General features: G+C 36.3%; 1 protein-coding gene across 4 annotated transcripts in view; it reads left to right on the top strand.

Moving 5' to 3' along the window:
• LOC105475134 (ankyrin repeat domain 31) overlaps positions 1-19,740 on the top strand; it is a 162,312-nt gene that overhangs the window by 12,790 nt on the left and 129,782 nt on the right. For 3 of the 4 annotated variants that reach the window (XM_011730158.3, XM_011730155.3, XM_011730157.3), the window contains exons 3-5: positions 2,146-2,255; positions 13,962-13,999; positions 18,652-18,728. In XM_011730158.3, coding sequence (XP_011728460.2) covers positions 2,146-2,255; positions 13,962-13,999; positions 18,652-18,728 — 225 coding nt within the window. Of the gene's footprint in view, positions 1-2,145; positions 2,256-13,961; positions 14,000-18,651; positions 18,729-19,740 lie in introns of those variants that run through there. The other variant, XM_011730160.3, reaches the window with a different exon arrangement.

Consider the following 19,740-nt stretch of genomic DNA (forward strand, 5'->3'; position numbering starts at 1 on the left):
ATATGAGAAAGGTAGGGTTCAAACTTTATTTTTTTGAAATGGTTAACCAATTTTCCCAATATCATTTATTGAATAATCCATCTTGTTGCCATGGTTTAAAATACCATTGCCATATATTAAATTTCCATATATATATATGTATGTATGTCCATTTTCTACTTATTGTTTTGTTTCATTGACCTGTTTGACTATTTCTGTGACTGTTTTGTCACTACATTATTTTATTATCCTTAACTTTAGTATAATATATTTCTATATATGGTAGGGAAGATATCCTGTCATACAGAGTAATTGGCCACAGCATTCATCCTAAGTTTCTTTGGTACAAACAGCAAGCTCAATGCAGTATGACATTAATCACAGTGTTCTTCTGATTTACCTTCTTCCAACTTTTGTTAGTGGGTTTTTCTCTGAACTGGGTGGTTTTCTGGAATTCTAATGGAAGAAATGTATGTGTAGATAGATAGATAGATAGATAGATAGATAGATAGATAGATAGATAGTTATTTCTGAGAGATCTCTTCCTTTTCCTGTGTTGTGTGATGAGCTGTGTCTTAGTCAACTTGGGCTGCTATAACAAAATACTATAAACTGGATAGTTCGATCTACAGACATGTAGTTTTCACAGTTCTGGAGGATGAGAAATCCAAAATCAAGGTGCTGGCAGATTTGGTTCTTGGTGAGGACCCTCTTCCTGGATTGTGCGGATGGCTGCTACATTGCTGTGTGCTCACATGACCTCCTCTTTGTGCTCAGGGAGAGAGAGGTCTGGTTTTTCTCTCTTTTTATAAGGATATTAATTCCAGGAGGGATTATGAGGGCTTCACCCTCAATACCTCATCTAAACCCAACTACCTCCCAAAGATCTTACCTTCTATTATCATCACATTGGCGGGTAGGGCATCAGCATATGAATTTGGCTGGGGCAGGTGTGCACAGGCATTCGGTCTATAACAAGCTGTTTACTACTGTTTGGATTTCCTTGAATCCATTCTCATCTTGTGATCTATATGGGGGTATATTTCTATATTCCTTTCCTTTCCGTTGTTGCTTCAGATGTTCAAAAACCAAAAATCTAGTATTTCTTTGGATATTTTTCTATGAACTTGGAAAGTTATCTATGTACTTTCTATGCGTATTGATTGCCTTTATTCATCCTGAGACAAAGAAATATCAAGTATTATTTCATTCAATGTAGTATATGTGTTTCCTCTTAATAATTAAAAAATATTAACAGATAAAAGTGGCAGTTAAGAAATTATGATATACTATAAACATATAAAACAAGCTCAACATCACTGATCATCAGAGAAATGCAAATTAAAACCGCAAGGAGATACCATCTCATGCCTGTCGGAATGGTAATTATTAAAAAGTCAGGAAACAATAGATGCTGGCAAGGCTGTGAAGAAATAGGAATGCTTTTACACTGTTGGTGGGAATGTATATTAGTTCAACCATTGTGGAAGATAGTACAGCGATTCCTCAAGGATCTAGAACCAGAAATACCATTTGACCCAGCAATTCCATTACTGGGTGTAAACCCAAAGGATTATGAATCATTCTACTATAAAGACACATGCACATGTATGTTTACTGCAGCACTATTTACAATAGCAAAGACCTGGAACCAACCCAAATGCCCATCAATGATAGACTGGATAAAGAAAATGTGGTACATATACACCATGAAATACTATGCAGCCACAATCTCAGTCCTTTGCAGGGACATGGATGAAGCTGGGAACCATCATCCTCAGCAAACTAACACAGGAACAGAAAACCAAACACTGCATGTTCTCATTCATAAGTGGGAGTTGAACATTGAGAACACATGGACACAGAGAGGGGAACACACACACACACACCTGGACCTGTTGGGGGTTGAGGGGTGAGGGGAGGGAACTTAGAGGATGCATCAATAGGTGCAGCAAACCACCATGGCACACATATACCTATGTGTGGCACACATATACCTGCACGTTCTGCACATATATCCCCCTTTTTTTAAGAAGAAATAAAAAAAGAAATTATGATATTCTAGATGATTCTTAATGACATTTTGCATGCCTATAAATTCTTGGGCCATTGCCAAGCAGAGCAATAAAACTGTTGCCAACGTTTTATGATTATGTTTCATTCTAGGCATGCCTTCTCCTGAGATTCAACTTGGATTTAAGCTCAAAGAGGATCTGCAAGAGCAAATGAGTAAAAATAGGATGATGCCTATTCTTAGCGAGGATACAATATTACAGGTGTGTAGTGTGTTGATTGAATACACACTCATTAAAAATTGGAAATGCTATCAGAGTGGCAAATTGCTAATTCTTATTCTTTTTGTCTATTATTTTGCTTCTTTCCTCTTTTCTTATTAATTTTTACCTCTTTCTTAACCAGTCATTCTATTTCTTTGCTGAAACTTTGATGAAAACAATTGTTTTAGGAGGGAGGATTTAAAATACAGTTGACCCTTGAACAATTTGGGAGTTAGGGATGCTGACCCTTTGTGCAGTCAGAAATCCACATACAACTTTTGACTCTCCCAAAACTAAACTACTAATAGCCTACTGTTGACTGGAAGCCTTACTGATAGTCAATACGTATTTTGTCTTTTATATGTATTATATACTGCATTGTTACAACACAGTAAGATAGAGAAAAGAAAATGTTAAGATGATAAAGAAGAGAAAATATATTTACTATTCATTAAGTGCAAGGGGGTCATCATAAAGATCTTCATCCTATCATCTTCACGTTGAGTAGACTGGGGAAGAAAAAGAGAGAAAGAGGAGGGGTTGGTTTTGCTTTCCCGGGGGTGGCAGGGGTTGAAAAAAATTCATGTGTAAGTGAACCCACACAGTTCAAGCCTGTGTTGTTCAAAAGTGAACTGTGTTTTCTTTTGTCTACTCTTATACCTCTTATGTTTTTCGCCCTTTAGTAGAGATGCAGATATGAGAGGAATAGAGGTTAAAATAGGATGTAATAATTATGAGTTTCATCTCCATTTTATATTAGGGATTATTCTTAAACTTGTGAAGAAGATATAGCCTGTATGGTATAATTTGAGATATAGGCCACTGAAAAGACACTTCTGTTGTCTTGTGTGTGTATGTATGTGTATGCGCACGCGCACACACACACATACTAATAATTTTTACTTTTTTTTGTCTTTTAAAATATGATTTTGACATTTATGTCATTTCAAACTGCATGTAGATTTCTGACAATCAAATTTTTTTGGTGTACAGATTATTATCACCTGCGTACTAAGCATAGTACCTGACAGTTTTTTTTTTTCTGAACCTTTTCCTTCTCCCATCATTCTCCCTCAAGCAAGCTCCAGTATCTGTGTTTCCCCTCCTTCTGTCCATGTGTTCTCATGATTTAGCTCCTACTTATAAGTGAGAATATGCATTACTTGGTTTTCTGTTTCTGCATTAATTTGCTAAGGATAATGGCCTCCAGTTCCATCCATGTTGCTGCAAAGACATAATCTCATTCTTTTTTATGACTGCATAGTATTCTACCACGTGCCACCATGCCTGGGTAATTTTTGTATTTTTAGCAGAGACAGGGTTTTGCTATGTTGGCCAGGCTGGTCTCAAACTCCTGACCACAAGCGATCTGCCCACTTTGACCTCCCAAAGTGCTGTGATTACTAGCATAAGCCATTGCACCTGGCCTGTTATTCTTTAACTTTTAATAGCCATTTTGACTGGTGTGAGCTGGTATCTCATTGATTTGCATTTCCTGAATAATTAGTGACATTGAGCATTTTTTCGTATGCTTGTTGACCACATATATGTCTTCTTTTGAAAAGTGTCTGTTCATGTATTTTGCCCACTTTTTTTTTTTTTTTTTTTTTGAGATGGAGTTTTGCTCTTGTTGCACAGTCTGGCGTGCAATGGCACAATCTCAGCTCACCGCAATCTCTGCCTCCCAGGTTCAAAGAATTCTCCTGCCTCTGCCTTCCGAGTAGCTGGGATTACAGGCATGCGCCACCATGCTTGGCTAATTTTTTTGTATTTTTAGTAGAGATGGAGTTTCTACGTGTTAATTAGGCTGGTCTTGAACTTTTGATCTCAGGTGATCTGCCTGCCTCGGCCTCCCAAAGTGCTGGGATTACAGGCGTGAGCCACTGTGCCCGGCTATTGCCCACTTTTTAATGGAGGTGTTTTTTGTTTATACATTTGTGTAAGTTTCTTGTAGATTCTGTATATTAGACCTTTGTCAGATGTATAGTTTGCAAACATTTTCTCCCATTCTGTAGGTTGCCTGTCAAACGTTTTGTACCATTCTGTAGGTTGCCTATTTACTCTGTTGATAGTTTCTTTTGCTGTGCAGAAGCTGTTTGGTTTAATTAGGTCCCATTTGTCAGTTTTTGTTTTTCTTGTGGTTGCTTTTGGAATTTTCATCACCAAATCTTTGCCAGTTCCTATGTCCAAAATAGTATTTCCTAGGTTATCTTCCAGGGTTTTATAGTTTTAGGTTTTATATTTAGATCTTTAATCCATCTTGAGTTGATTTTTATATAAGGTATAAGAAAGGGGTTCAGTTTCAACCTTCTGTATATACTAGCCAGTTATCCCAGCACCATTTATTGAATGAGGAATTCTTTCCCCATTGCTCGTTTTTGTCAGCTTTGCCAAAGATCAGATTGTCATAGGTGTGTAGCTGTATTTCTGGGCTTTCTCTTCTGTTCCATTGGTTTATGTTTCTATTTTTGTACCAGTACCATGCTGATTTGGTTATGGTAGCTTTTTACAGTTTGAAGACAGGCAATGTGATTCCTCCTGCTTTTTCTTTTTGCTTAGAATTGCCTTGGCTATTCGGGCTCTTTTCTGGTTCCATATGAATTTTAGAATAGTTTTTTCTGGTTCTGTGAAGGATGTCATAGCATTGAATCTGTAAATTGATTTGGGTGATACGGCCGTTTTAACAATATTGAGTCTTCCTATTCATGAGTATGGAATGTTCTTCTATTTGGGTCATATATGATTTCTTTGAGCAGTGTTTTGTAATTCTCATTGTAGAGATCTTTCACCTTCCTAGTTAGCTGAATTCCTGGTTTTTTGTTTGTTTTTGTTTTTGTTTTGTTGTTGTTGTTTTACCAATTATGAATGGGACTGTGTTACTTTTGACTGTCAGTTTGGTGTTGCTCTTGGTGTATAGAAATGCTACTGATTTTTGTACATCAATTTTGTATTCTGAAACTTTGCTGAAGTTGCTTATCAGCTCAAGGAGCTTTTGGGCAGAGACTGTGGGGTTTTCTAGATATAGAATAATGTCATCTGCCAACAGAGATTAGTTTGACTTCCTCTTTTTTTATTTGGATGCCTTTTATTTCTTTCTCTTACCTGACTGTTCTGGCCAGGACTTCCAATACTATGTTGAATAGGAGTGGTGAGAGAGGGCATCCTTATCTTGTTCTGGTTTTCAAGGGGAATGCTTCCAAGTTTTGCTCATTCAGTATGAAGTTTGATGGTGACTGCGGCTTTGTCATAGGTGGCTCTTATTATTTTGAAGTATGTTCCTTCAATGCCTAGTTTATTGAAAGTTTTTAACATGAAATGATTTGAATTTGATTGAAAGCCTTTTCTGCATCTGTTGGGATACTCATGTGGTTTTTGTCTTTATTTCTGTTTATGTGGTGAGTCACATTTATTGATTTGAATATGTTGAAGCATTCCAGAGATAAGGCCTACTTTATCCTGGTGAATTAGCTTTTTGTTGTGCTAATTCACTTTTGGTTTGTTAGTATTTTGTTGAGAATTTTGATGAGCATCTATGTTCATCAAGGATATTAACCTGAAGTTTTCTTTATTTGTTGTGGCTCTGCCAGGTTTTAGTATCAGGATTATGGTGGCCTCATAGAATGAGTTGGGGATGAGTCTCTCCTCCTCAATTTTTTGTAATAACTTCAGTAGGAATGGCACCAACTCTTCTTTGTACATCTGTTGTAATTCAGCTGTGAATCTCTCTGGTCCTGGGCTTTTTTTAGTTGGTAGGCTGTTTATTACTGATTTAATGTCAGCACTCTTTATTGGTCTATTTAAGTATTCAATTTCTTCCTGATTTAGTTTTGGGAGGATGTATGTGTCCAGGAATTTATCCATTTCTTCTAGAATTTTAGATTTATGTGCATAGAGGTGTTGATAGTTGTCTCTGATGGCTATTTGCATTTCTGTGGGGTCAGTGGTAACATCTTCTTTGCCATTTCTAATTATGTTTATTTGGATATTCTCTTTTCTTCTTTATTAGTCTACCTAGAATTCTGTCTGTCCTATTAATTTTTTCCAAAGAACCAACTCCTGGATTTGTTGATCTTTGGTATGGTTTTTGTGTCTCTGTCTCCTTCAGTTCAGCTCTGATTTTTGGATATTTCTTGTCTTCTGCTAGCTTTGAGGTTGCTTTGCTCTTGCTTCTCCAGTTCTTCTAGTTGTGATGTTTGGTTGTTAATTTGAGAAATAAGATCCTTTTGAGACAAGCAAATGCTCAGGGGATTCATTACCACTAGAACTTCCTTACAAGAGCTCCTAAGAAGCACTAAATATGAAAAGTAAAGATTGTTACCAGCCACAACACAAACACACTTAAGTACACAGACCAGTGACAGTATAAAGCAACCATACAAACAAATCTGCATGATAACCAGCTAACAACATGATGGCAGGATCAAATCCACACATATCAATACTAACCTTCAATATAAATGAACTAAATGTCCCCATTAAAAGGCACAGAGTGTCAAGCTGAATAAAGAGGTATGACCCAGAGATAAGCTGTCTTCAAGAGACCCATCTCACATACAGTGATACCCATAGGCTCAAAATAAAAGGTTGGAGAAAAATCCACCAAGCAAATAGAAAACAGAAAAAAGCAGGTGATGCAGTCCTAATTTTAAACAAAACAGCCTTTTAGAAACAAAGATCAGAAAAGACAAAGAGGGGCATTCCCTTCCCTAGTCCATAGCAAGAAAAAGAAGGGCACTACATAATGGTAAAGGATTCCATTCAACAAGAAGACCCAACTGTTTTATATCTGTATGCACCCAACTCAGGTGCACCCATATTCATAGAGCAAGTTCTTAGAGACCTAAGAAGAGGCTTAGACTCCCACACAATAATATTGGGAGACTTCAACACCACACCAACAGTATAAGACAGATTATTGAGGCAGAAAATTAACAAAGAGATTCAGGACCTGAACTCAACACTTGACCAAATGGACCTAGTAGACATCTACAGAACTCTCCACTGGAAGACAACAGCATATACATTCTTTTCATTGCCACATGGCACATACTCTAAAATTGACCCTGCAATCGGACATGAAACAATTTTCAGGAAACTCAAAAAACTGAAATGATACCAACCACACTCTTGGACCACAGCGCAATAAAAATAGAAGTCAAGGCCAAGAAAATTGCTCAAAACCGTACAATTACACAGAAATTAAACAACTTTCTCCTGAAGGACTTTTGGGTAAATAATGAAATTAAGGCAGATATCAAGAAGTTCTTTGAAATTAATGCGAACGAAGACACAACTTACCAGAATCTTTGGAACACAGGTAAGGCAGTGTTAAGAGAGAGATTTATAGCACTGAACACCCACATCAAAAAGTTAGAAAGATCTCAAGTATATATATATATATATTTTTTTAAAGTAAATGTCATGGGGAAAAGTAAGGAATGAATCTGTTAGCACCCTGGTATAAATAAGTTAGCTAACTAGAGATAAGGAAGGGAAGGGAAGATACATACATTGTAGTAGCAGAAACTGACAGCATTTCCCAAAAGTTAATATGAAGGTCTACTTAATATCATACCTAGGAAAGTGTATCAAATAAATGATCTCTGATAAAAACCAAAACATTTAACACCAAATATCTTTCCTTGAAATTGAGAGCTCTATATCTGGCTTCTAATAACTCACTTAAAAATTAATTTTGTAACTTCTGAGATCAGAAAACATAACATTTATTTCCTCTGGCTTCAGTAAGTGTGAAATAGGAGATAATAATTATTTTTCTTTCCGTTTATTTCAGACACATTTGCTATGTGATTATTGTCCCAGGAACTGTATTATACCTCAGAACATGGTTTAAAAGGTTTGATTATCAGACCCATTTGGGTAGCTTTTTAAATATATGGATGCTCAGACCCATACTTGGGTGGAACCTGGGAATGTTCAGTTTTCAAAAACCTTCCAATTAATTTCTAATATTCAGTCAGCTTGGAACAATCGCCTTAAAGGACTTGAAGAGTTAAACTTTATCATCAGATAGTAAAGTAGCCATCTGCTGAGTATGGGCTTGTTGTAAAATTACGTTAAGAAGGATAAGTGAAGTATTGGATATTTGTTTATTTTTTTAAAACTTTCATTGGAAAAATAGATACCTCCTTTAACTTTCTTTTATATCCCCACTTTTGTCTACAGTAAAAGGTAATGTAATCCCAGTGTTTGAACATCTGTAGTAAATTTTAATTAATACTCTTTTATAAATTGATGAATGTTGCTTCTTTCATTGTTTTCTTTTATCCTATCAAAATAAACCTTTTGAAATTTAACTATATGAGAGAAACTGACTTTATCAGATAAAGAAATTAAGATACCTGAAAAGGCACTTTCTCAGAGTTTTTTTTTTTTTTTTTTTTTTAATTTGTTGTTTTGCAACTGGAATTAGATTTCTAAGTAAATTCTAAATAATTATGAAACAGGTTTCTAAATAAATTCTCCCCAGATACCAATATTGACATTTCAACTTTAAAGAAGACATTTTAGAAATGATGAGCTATTTTAAATAAGAAAACAATGAAGAAATAGAGGATCTTTGATTTGATATATGTCATCTTGGTTTTTTTAAATGTAGGCAGCAATCTTTAAAAATATTTTATTCTCCTCATTTTTGTTGGGTCTTATAAAATACCATTTCTAGTTCTTTACATGTATGCTATATGGCAAGCAGTTTTAAAACTTTACATGAATAGATTTTGGTTTGTTTGGAGAGTTTAGTGATATGCCTGGAGAGATAATGGAGACATGGGTGTGTCAAAATTAGGGGGGCATGATGGTTCATTTTATGTGTTAACTTGGCTGGGTCACCGAATGTTCAGATAGTTGGTCAAACATTATTCTGGATATTTCTGTGTTTTTGAATGAAATTAACATTAAAGTCAGTGGACCTGAGTAAAGCAGACTGCCCTCCATCATGTGGGTAGGCCTCATCAGTTGAAGACCTGAGTAGAACAAAAAGACCTGCCTCTCCCCGTAAGAGAGAATTCTATAGCAGACTGTCTTTAGATTTTATCAGCACCATTCGCTCTCCCAGATGATTTCCTGCTGGCCTTTAAATTTCATCTGTACTATTGGCCGTTCTGCTTCTCTGCCTGTTGACCTTTAGACTGGAACTATACCATTGGCTCTCTGTCTCTCGAGCCTGACAGGTCACACTGCATATTTGCACTTGCCAGTTTCCATAATTGTGGGGGCCAATTCCTTATAATAAATCTCTTTCTACATATGTACACATCCCGTTGGTTCTGTTTTTCTGGAGGATCCTGACTAATACAGTGGGCATCACTGGTCTCATAGTCAGTTTTTGGTCATCTAGAAGATACTTGTTGACAGGGAGTAATGATTAATTGAATTATACAATTATTACCAGTAGGCTGCTTCTTTTACCTCAGGACTATTTATCTGAGAGTTGTAAATACAACTTGAATCTCACTTTCCTTTTCCCTTTTGCAGCCTCCATCTTCTACGTTTATCCAGATTCAGAGAGAGAATCAGTTAAAATGAGCATTAAAGAGAACTTTGAAGGGGAAATAAATAACCACAGGCTTGTCTGATGAGTGTGTAATAGAAGAAGGATCAGGGATGGCAAGGCCAGAACTAATGGAGAGATTATGCACTGCATGGTCTTTTAAAGCCCCAGTGGGCAGGTAACATTCTCTCCTCCTAGCTGCCTCACTGAGAAATTGCTGGGCTACTCAAATGCAATGTCATTTTTCTAAAGTTAGGTACCCCTGACTCTACTGAGCTGATCACTACTGCCAGTGGTATACTTTTCCTGGCTCTTTAACTCATCCTAACTTGTTTCCTAAAATTGCTGTCTCTGTTCAGAAGTTGCAATGACTTAAGAATATTTCTGGCCGGGCACGGTGGCTCAAGCCTGTAATCCCAGCACTTTGGGAGGCCGAGACGGGTGGATCACGAAGTCAGGAAATCGAGACCATCCTGGCTAACACGGTGAAACCCCGTCTCTACTAAAAAATACAAAAAACTAGCCGGGCGAGGTGGCAGGCGCCTGTAGTCCCAGCTACTCAGGAGGCTGAGGCAGGAGAATGGCGTGAACCCGGGAGGCGGAGCTTGCAGTGAGCTGAGATCCGGCCACTGCACTCCAGCCTGGGTGACAGAGCCAGACTCCATCTCAAAAAAAAAAAAAAAAAAAAGAATATTTCTGGGAAGAAGTAGGATGAAAATGGGGTTTTAGCACCTAACTTAGCTGGAGTAAAGACAATTCTCATTCAGTGGTTAAATCGCTGTGTATTTAAGTTGTGTTTAGATCCTAGTGAGTGGATGTCAACATTTAAGAATACTGAAGCAGTACACAGATGGTACCATATGTCCAGAGGGAACCCTCTAAAAGGCAATTGTATGGATATTTGGAAATATTTTAAAATATTTATATAGATGACCAAGTTTGGGTACCTCACTCTGAAAGAAAGATATCTTAAGCAAATGTTGTTAGCAATTCATCCAGGTACTTCAAACACTTACTGAATACCAGTAACTGCTATTCTGGTCTATCAAATGTGAAGGTAGTTTGTGTGAGACATTCAGTGTGTCATGGAGAGCCAGGATTGGTTGGGCTGATCCGGCAAGCCAGACTTCTTCCACTCCACTCCCACTTATCCATAAATCAGTGAAAGACGATGTTCTCAGATAGCAGTAGATTGCTTTTTTGGTTGAGGGTATAGAAATATATTTGCTTCTTTTCTAGATCCTCTAAATTAACACAATTAACCTCTCTTACCTCTCACATCCTAGCTCCAAAACAATAACAACAACAACAACAACAACAACAAGAAAACTGCAGTTTAATGGCCTTGTCAAAATGCAGTGGGGTAAAGACAGGGGAAAGTGCAGTCACATGTATTAAAAAGATAGATACCAATTTGGTGTTTCTTATGAAAAAATTGATTGACATGTATTCCTGCATATTGTTCATTAACAAATTAACAGCTCCAGCCCCCACTTTTATTCAATGGCATTAGCTCTTGGTTGGTAGTTCTGTCTATAGAGGAGGAAAAAAATCAGCTGTCAGGAGCAACCTTCCTTCCTACTTGCTTTCTTACCTTTTGCATTTACCTTTTGCACTTTTGGAGGCCAACATGGGCAGATAGCTTGAGCCCAGGAGTTCAGTGTAGAACCTTATGTAGGTAGAGTCAAACGAATAATTAGTCCTCAACAGGAAAAGTCACTGGTCCTTTAGTAAGATAAATGAAGTGAATATTACAAATATTTGAAAAATTACTTTGCAGAGACACAGAAATATCTTGTGTGTAAGTATACCCTGTTGAATTAATTCTTGGAAGCGTCTGGGTTTGTCTCTTGACATTTCTTCTTATCTCTGGCCTCTGAGCTCTCTAAAGCCTACTTAGGAAGTATATAGGTGTGAAACTAATGTAACTTTGGAGTGTTTAGGGATGCATTATCAATAAATAATACTGAGCATTAATTGGAGAAGGTTGAGGTTATCACATTGCTTTGTTTGTATTTTTTGACATAACTTGCATATTGTTAATTAATGAGTTAACATCTCCAGCCCCCACCTGTATGGAGTGACATTAGCTCTGTACTGGTATTAGTGTAATCATGAAAATGTTTGCAAGTTCAGTCTAATGGCTTTATTTTCAGAGAGCTTTATAACTGATCTTAGAAACAAACATAAAGGGCCCGTAAAGAGAAGTCTTTTACTAAAGATCTTTGATGCTAATATTAACAGTAAAGATTCCTTTTAAAGTGACAAAAGCCAGTATGTTGTGAACTCTTAAAATGGAAGCATATTGTCAGTGCATTTTATCTTTTTTGAAAGGGACACAACAACTTCAGATTTTCTGATATTAATTAAGAATTAGGCAGAATCAGTTTTGAGATGGGGTCTCTGTCATCCAGGCTGGGATGCAGTGGTGCAATCATAGCTCACTGCAGCCTCAACCTCCCTGGGTTCAGGTGACCTTTCCACCTCAGCCTCCTAGACAGTTGAAACTATAGGCATGGGCCACCATGCCTGGCTAATTTTTTTGTATTTTTTTTTGGTAGAGACTGGGTTTTACCATGTTTCCTAGGCTGGTCTCCAGCTCCTGGGCTCAAGCTGTCTGCCCAAATTGACCTCCCAAAGTGCTAGGATTACAGATGTGACCCACTGCACCCTGCCCAGTTAGTATTTTACACTGTAACACAAAGGTCATATAATTTCTGGTTCTTAGGGGAAATATTAAAACTCAGAACTGGACAAGAATGGCTGTTCAGAATCATCACATATTAATGAAGAAGAAAAAACTAGGAATTAAAAAAAGAACACTTCTCTTTCTCTTCACTTAAGTTCTACTTTTTTTTTATCTTTTTTTTTTGTGGAAAGGAGTTATGATAAAGACAGAAGAGCCAAAACTATAAAACTCTTAGAAGAAAACATTGGAGAAGAGTATCATGACATTGGATTTGGCAACGATTTCTCAGTTATCACACCAAAAGCACAGTCAACAAAAGAAAAAATAGATAAGTTAGATTACATAAAAATTAAAAACTTTTGAGCATCAAAGTATACCATCAACAGAGTGTAAAAGCATCTTATGGAATGGGAGAAAATATTTGCAAATCATGCATGCTTTACAGAATATATAAAGAATTCTTACAACTCCACAAGAGAAAAAACAAAAAAACTGAATTAGAAAATGAGTAAAGGGCTCAAGTAGACATTTCACCAAATAAGATATAAAAATGGTCAATGAACAGATGCTCAGTATCACTAATCATTAGGGAAATGCAAATCAAAATCACAATGAAATACCACTTTTCACTCATTGTGATGACTTTTTTTTTTTTCCCCCAAAAAACCCAAAAATAACAAGTGTTGGCAAGAATGTAGAGAAATTGGAACCCTTGTACATAGCAGATGGGAATGTATAGTGATGCAACTGCTGTGGAAAACGGTATGGCTATTCCTTAAAAAAGTTAAACATAGAATCACCTTAATGATTTAGCAATTTCACTTCTGATTGTATATGCTGAAGAAGTGAAAGCAGGGACTTGAATAGATATATTTGTATACACATGTTCATGGCAGCATTATTCTCAGTAACCAAAAAAGGTGGAAGCACTGCAAGTGTCCATCAATAGATGTCCATCAATAAATAGGACACTGCAAGTGTCCATCAAATGTGGTGCATACATACAATAGAATATTATTCAGCTTTAAAATGGAAGGAAATGCAGATACATGCCACAACATAGATTAACCTTGAATATGTTCTACCAAGCGAAATAAGCTAGTCACAGAATGATTAAAATTTTATATCTTTTATATGATGTTTCTAGAGTAGTAAATCAATAAAGACAGAAAGCAGAATGGTGGCTGCCATGGGTTGTGGAGAGGGGAGTGGGAAGTTACTGTTATTATAATGAGCATGGAGTTTCAGTTTGGGAAAATGAAAAAGTTCTGGAGGTGCATGGTGGTCTTGGTTGTACAACAGTGTGAGTATACTTAATGCCAGAGAACTGTACACTTAAAAATGTACAGATAGTAAATAGACGGTAAATTTTATGTGTATTTTACCACAATAAAAATAAACTAAGGAAGAATAACACAAAATTTACTTTAAATATTAATTTTTTTAGCTTGTTGCGTTGAATTAACATTTATCAGTTGGAAAAAACTGTTTTTTTTCCTGGCAGTCTCAAGATGAAACAGAACGAAATCAAGCTCTGTTACAGTAAGTACACTAGTTTTTGGCTTCATTATATTGTAAGTATTTTTGTCATTTTGCACATCTAAGATGAATATTCATTTTTAAGAGTTTTAGAATTGTTGTATATTTTTGAATAATTGCCCATTTTGTAGCAAAAATATATGTTATTTTACACACGTTCTAGATAAGTTTTATTTCATAAGAAGCATTAAATCAGATTAACTTAGTTCTCTATTATTTTAAAAGCGAATTTAAAGCATAGCAAATTTATGAAGGGGCTGCAAATAAAAACAGCATGAAGGAAGAATTTGTAAAACTTACTGAAATTAGACTTCATACAATTATTATACCTTAAGAAACTCGACCAGGCGTAGTGGCTCACACCTGTAATCCTAGCACTCTGGGAGGCTGAGGCAGGCAGATCACCTGAGGTCGGGAGTTCGAGACCAGCCTGGCTAATATGGTGAAGCTCCATCTCTAATAAAAAATACCAAATTAGCCGGGCGTGTTGGTGAGCGTCTGTAATCCCAGCTATTCGGGAGACTGAGGCATGAGAATTGCTTGAGCTTGGGAAGTGGAAGTTGCAGTGAACTGAGATCGTGCCACTGCACTCCAGCCTGGGCAACAGAGTGAGATGAGACTCTGTCTCAAAAAAAAAAAAAAAAAAAAGAAAGAAAAAGAAACTATCCTTTCAGTTCTTTTAAAACAATGATTCTCAAAGTATGGTCTGTGAACACTTCGGGAGTCCATGAGATTCTTTTAGAGGGTCTGTGAGGTCAAAACTATTTTCATAATAATACTAACACATTAGTTGCCTATTTCATGGTATCTACATTTGCACAATAGTGCTATAGTAATGGTGGATAAAATGCTGGAGTCTTAGTAGGAATCAAGGCAATGGCACCAAAGAATACTAGTAGTCATTGTGTTTTTTCACTGATATGTGCTCTCAGTTACAAAAATAAAAAGAAGGCAGTTTCACTTAATAGAATTTGTGTTTGATGAGGCAGGAAAATTATTAATTTTAGTAAGTCTCCACCTTTGAGTATATATATTTTTAATATTCTGTGTGATGAAATGGAAAGTATGCTTAAAGCATTTCTGTGCATACTGATATGTGATGTCTATCTTTTTTTTGAACCAGAGTCTCACTCTGTCACCCAGGCTGGAGTGCAGTGGTGCGATCTCGGGTTACTGCAACCTCTGTCTCCCAGATTCAAGCAATTTTTGTCCCTCAGCCTCCCAAGTAGCTGGGACTACAGGTGTGCGCCACCTTGTCTGGCTAATTTTTGTATTTTTAGTAGAGACAGGGTTTTGCCATGTTGGCCATGCTGGTCTTGAGCTCCTAGCCTCGAGTGATCCACCCGCCTGGGCCTCCCACAGTGATGGGATTACAGGTGTGAGCCACTGTGTGCAGCCGTCATGTTTATCTTGAGTAAAACACCTGTGCACTTGTTTGAGTTGTAAGCATTGGAAGAAAACTGGTTTCACCTTTTTTTTTTTTTAACTTGAGAGGTGATTTTTTTGATATTTTATAATGAAATGTGTCAACATTAAGAAAACGTACATAACTCAGTGCATAAGTATTTTCTAAAAGACCAATGCATGATGTTACAAAATCATGTATAGGTAAAAGACCCATTCAAAAGTGCAGGATAGACTGTGGGTTTTAATGTAATAGAATGCAAAAAGTTCATTAATTTTGCTTCAGTTTCCTACATTTCCCTTTTAGGAAAGTATCGTTGATTAAATAATTTTGCTGTAATATTGAAAAAGAATATTTTAGGGGTAGAGGGGGAAAGCGTCCTGTATCCCCAATGAAGGTTTGCTGAAAATGAACAGACAAAAGACAGATTTATAGAATAAAAAGGCATATAAAGTTTATTTAATGTACATGGGGGAAAATCACAGGAGTGTGGTTACCCAATAACCCAGTGAGGTCCAGATGTTTATACACCATTATTCACAGGGGAAGAGGAGATGGAGGTTATAGCAGTAAATGATTTTCAGGGGAAATGAATATGCCCAAAAAACAATGGCCTGGGACAACTTCCTCTAAGTTTTGGGGGAATTGATGGGAAGATGAGAGACAGAACTTCATTCTGAACAAAGGTTGTCTTATGCAGATAAAGTATTGAGTAATCTCTTGGTGCTGCTGTCAGAAGAATAGATAAAGAATTTGTCTGGACATGGTGTCCTGTCCTGGCCTTACAGACTTTTAGTGTTTTCTCTGATGGTTAATCTTTCCTGGTTGTTTAATGAGATTCCTAGGGAGGGGATTTTAAGACCATTTTATTTTATTTTTTCAAGAAAGTTTTTCAGTCAGATAAGGAAATTCTGGAGAGAGTCCCTTCAGGTGCTTCAAGAAAGAAAAGATCAGAGAAATGGGGTGGGGGGTGAGAGGGAAGATCAGATGGAGACCTTGGTTCTGAAGCTTATTTCTGAGGCCTTTCAATTTTCTTTAATTCAGAGTACTCAGCATGACATGATGTCATATTTTGGCGTATTATTTTCTGTACCCAGGCAATATTCACAATTATCCAAAAAGGCTACTAAAATACTCCTCCCTTTTCCAACTCCGTATCTGTGTGAAGCCACATGTTTGTTGTATACTTCAAATAAAATTATATATGGCAACAGATTGAATGCAGTAGCAGATATAGGATGATAGTCATCTTTCATTTAAGCCACACATTAAAGAGATTTTTTAAAATGTCAAACATTGCAACTTTTCTCACTAATTTTTTTCATTTTGGGAAAGATAATTTTTCATAAAAATATATTAATATGTTCCTGGATTATTGCTATCATTTAAAAATTTATATATATTTAATTTTGTTCTTCATTTTAGTTTCTAATATGTAAATATAAATAAGTATAAGACACCAATAATTTTTAAGAGTATAAAGGAGTCTGAAGATCAAAAAGTTTGAAAACTGCTATTGTTGTAAAATAACTCTTTTGCCCCAGCTACCAACATTTAGAGAAGTAGAAAAAAGAAAAGATGAAGGAAGACTAATATAGCATCCATATTCTCCCCACCTAGAGAACCATTTGTTAACATTTTGATGCATTTTATGTTAGGCTTTATTTATATTTTTGCTTTTGTTAATACTTTCTATAAAATTGGGATCATCTTGCAGATAGTTTTGTATCCTGTTTTTAAATTTTAAGTAATTGTTTGTCAAAGTTATTTTCTTGTTGCATAATGTTTTTAAAAATGTGAATTTTGATGACCTTATAATACCTTATTGTATTACTGACTTTACTATAATTCATTTAATTATTCCTCTACTACTGGACCTTTACGTTGTTTGTAGTCTTACCTAACATAAATAACTATTTGTAGTAATTTAGATGATGCTTTGCTCAGTTTTCAGATTGTATCTTAAATACTCTTGCAATTAAGGGAAAAAAATTCTGTTGTTAACTCAAACTATAGTTTTATTTTGTTTTCAATCAGCTTGTTCTTAAAGAATCACACCTTAGGAAAAAAATCAGCATTCTTTTCTATTTGCTTCAAAAATTATCATTCTACATGAATAGTCTCATTTTTATTTGAAGGCAGCTTATATTGATCACTTCTGTTTTTGGACAGGAGAGAATGGTTAATTTATTATTCTTGCGTAGGATTCCAGTAGCTGTGCCTGCTGCATTAAAAACTGCTCTTAAAACAGCTGAAACAAGAGGCTTTTTTTTTTTTTTTTTTTTAAAGGAAGGTGTCTTGATTACATTTATGCAGTAAATTAGGCTGAGATAAAATATAGTTAGCTGATTGCCTTTCTTTAATCAGCTTTTAATTATCACAGGGCAGATGATCAAAATTGCAGATTAGGCATGACCCTTATTTTGCTTTTTAACTTCTTCCCTTTGGTATTCCCTACCTTTTCTTTGCCTGCTGTGAAATACAAGAATGGTAAGTAATGCCTGGAGAAATTTATCATTAATGACTTTTGCTTACATCTAAAACTGTAATGACAAACTATTAGTGTATTTGATGATGTAGCTAGGCAAACTACATATTTCAGGACCATTTTCTCCCTGACCTTCCTACCGCTATTTCGCAGACAGTCACATCCAAAGTCACTTTTAGACCTAAATGTAGTTTAGCTTATATACACTCCTTAGGTCATTTATTATTTTTCAGCTCTCTCCTTCATTTTTGCAGTTACTTGAAATGAAAATGTTAAAAAATTGGTAATAGGCTGGGCGCAGTGGCTCAAGCCTGTAATCCCAGCACTTTGGGAGGCCGAGATGGGCGGATCACGAGGTCAGGAGATCGAGACCATCCTGGCTAACACGGTGAAACCCCGTCTCTGCTAAAAAATACAAAAAACTAGCCGGGCGCGGTGGCGGGCACCTGTAGTCCCAGCTACTCGGGAGGCTGAGGCAGGAGAATGGCGTGAACCCGGGAGGCGGAGCTTGCAGTGAGCCGAGATCGTGCCACTGCACTCCAGCCTGGGCGTCAGAGCCAGACTCTGTCTCAAAAAAAAAAAAAAAAAAAAAAAAAAAAAATTGGTAATAATTGTAAAAATAATTGGAATGATATAGCAAAAAAAGTATCCTATTTGGAAAGCCTTTTAAGTGAAAATGAAAAATTAAATTGTATTTGAACGAGAAACACTATTTTTTCTTTCACTTTAACATTTATTTTTATTAATTAATTGATTTTTTAGGACTAGAAAAAATTGTTCAATGTTCATTGGGTCGTTTCACCAGTCTGGACTTTCATTGAACCACCAAAATAGTGAAGGTATGTTTTCATGGTAGAGTCATATAAAGGAAATTAGTCTTTGCCTAAAAATAGAAGACTTAGTTAGATATACATTTATTTACAACTAGTCTGGTCAATTATATATATCTATATATCTATCTAGATATATAGATGTATAGATTTTTTTTTTGGTAGAGATGGGGTCTTGCTATGTTGCTTAGATTAGCTTTGACCTCCTGGGCTCAGGCAAATTATCCTGCCTTAGCCTCCCAAATAGTTGGGGCTACAGGCATGCTCTACTGAGCCTGGCTTACCATACATTTATAAATATGAAATGAGTGTTGCTATTGACTTAGATCATGGTTAATAGAGTTACCTATGGGAGTAGCAGCTCAGGTGCCATTAGTATCTGCTACTCAAAATGTGATTTGGGGGCTGAAATTTGAAAACAAAGTTTATTTCCTATGTTCATAATATTTTTAATAAGAATTTCATGTTTTTCTTGACACAGGCCACAGGCCAGTTTTGCCTTGGTTTGAGCTATATTAGAGGATAGCTGTCTATCTTTTTGCGGTGTCTACCAATGCTTCCTCCAGAGTGAATGTCAGGTATATTGTGTCACAGTGTAGTAAATATTTATAGTGTTCAATGAAACCTAGTATTATAAGAAAAGGATACAAGGACTTGATAACATTTTGGAAAGATAACTTTAAAAAGCTCTGTCTTCTCTTGCTCTGTTGCTACGCAACAAAGCAGTACCACTTTTGCCCACCACCAGCTCTTATGTGTACTTTTAGTGTCTAGAGTTTGGTCTTTAATATGGTTTATTCTTTTAACAAATATTTATTAAGCCTGCTATATACCAGGCATATGGGTGCCAAGGGTGTGAATGCTAAATAAACCAGGGATTCTTAAAGGGTAGCTGATCCATTTTGGAGCATGACAATATCAGGATGAGCCTGAATGTATCATTATTACTGAAAAGCAAGGATGCTTTCAAGGATGTCTGAGGCCAGTGCTGGAGTAATAAATGGTTAGCTCAATGGTGCTG

Source organism: Macaca nemestrina, chromosome 6 (genome assembly GCF_043159975.1).
Source record: "Macaca nemestrina isolate mMacNem1 chromosome 6, mMacNem.hap1, whole genome shotgun sequence".
NCBI lineage: Eukaryota > Metazoa > Chordata > Mammalia > Primates > Cercopithecidae > Macaca > Macaca nemestrina.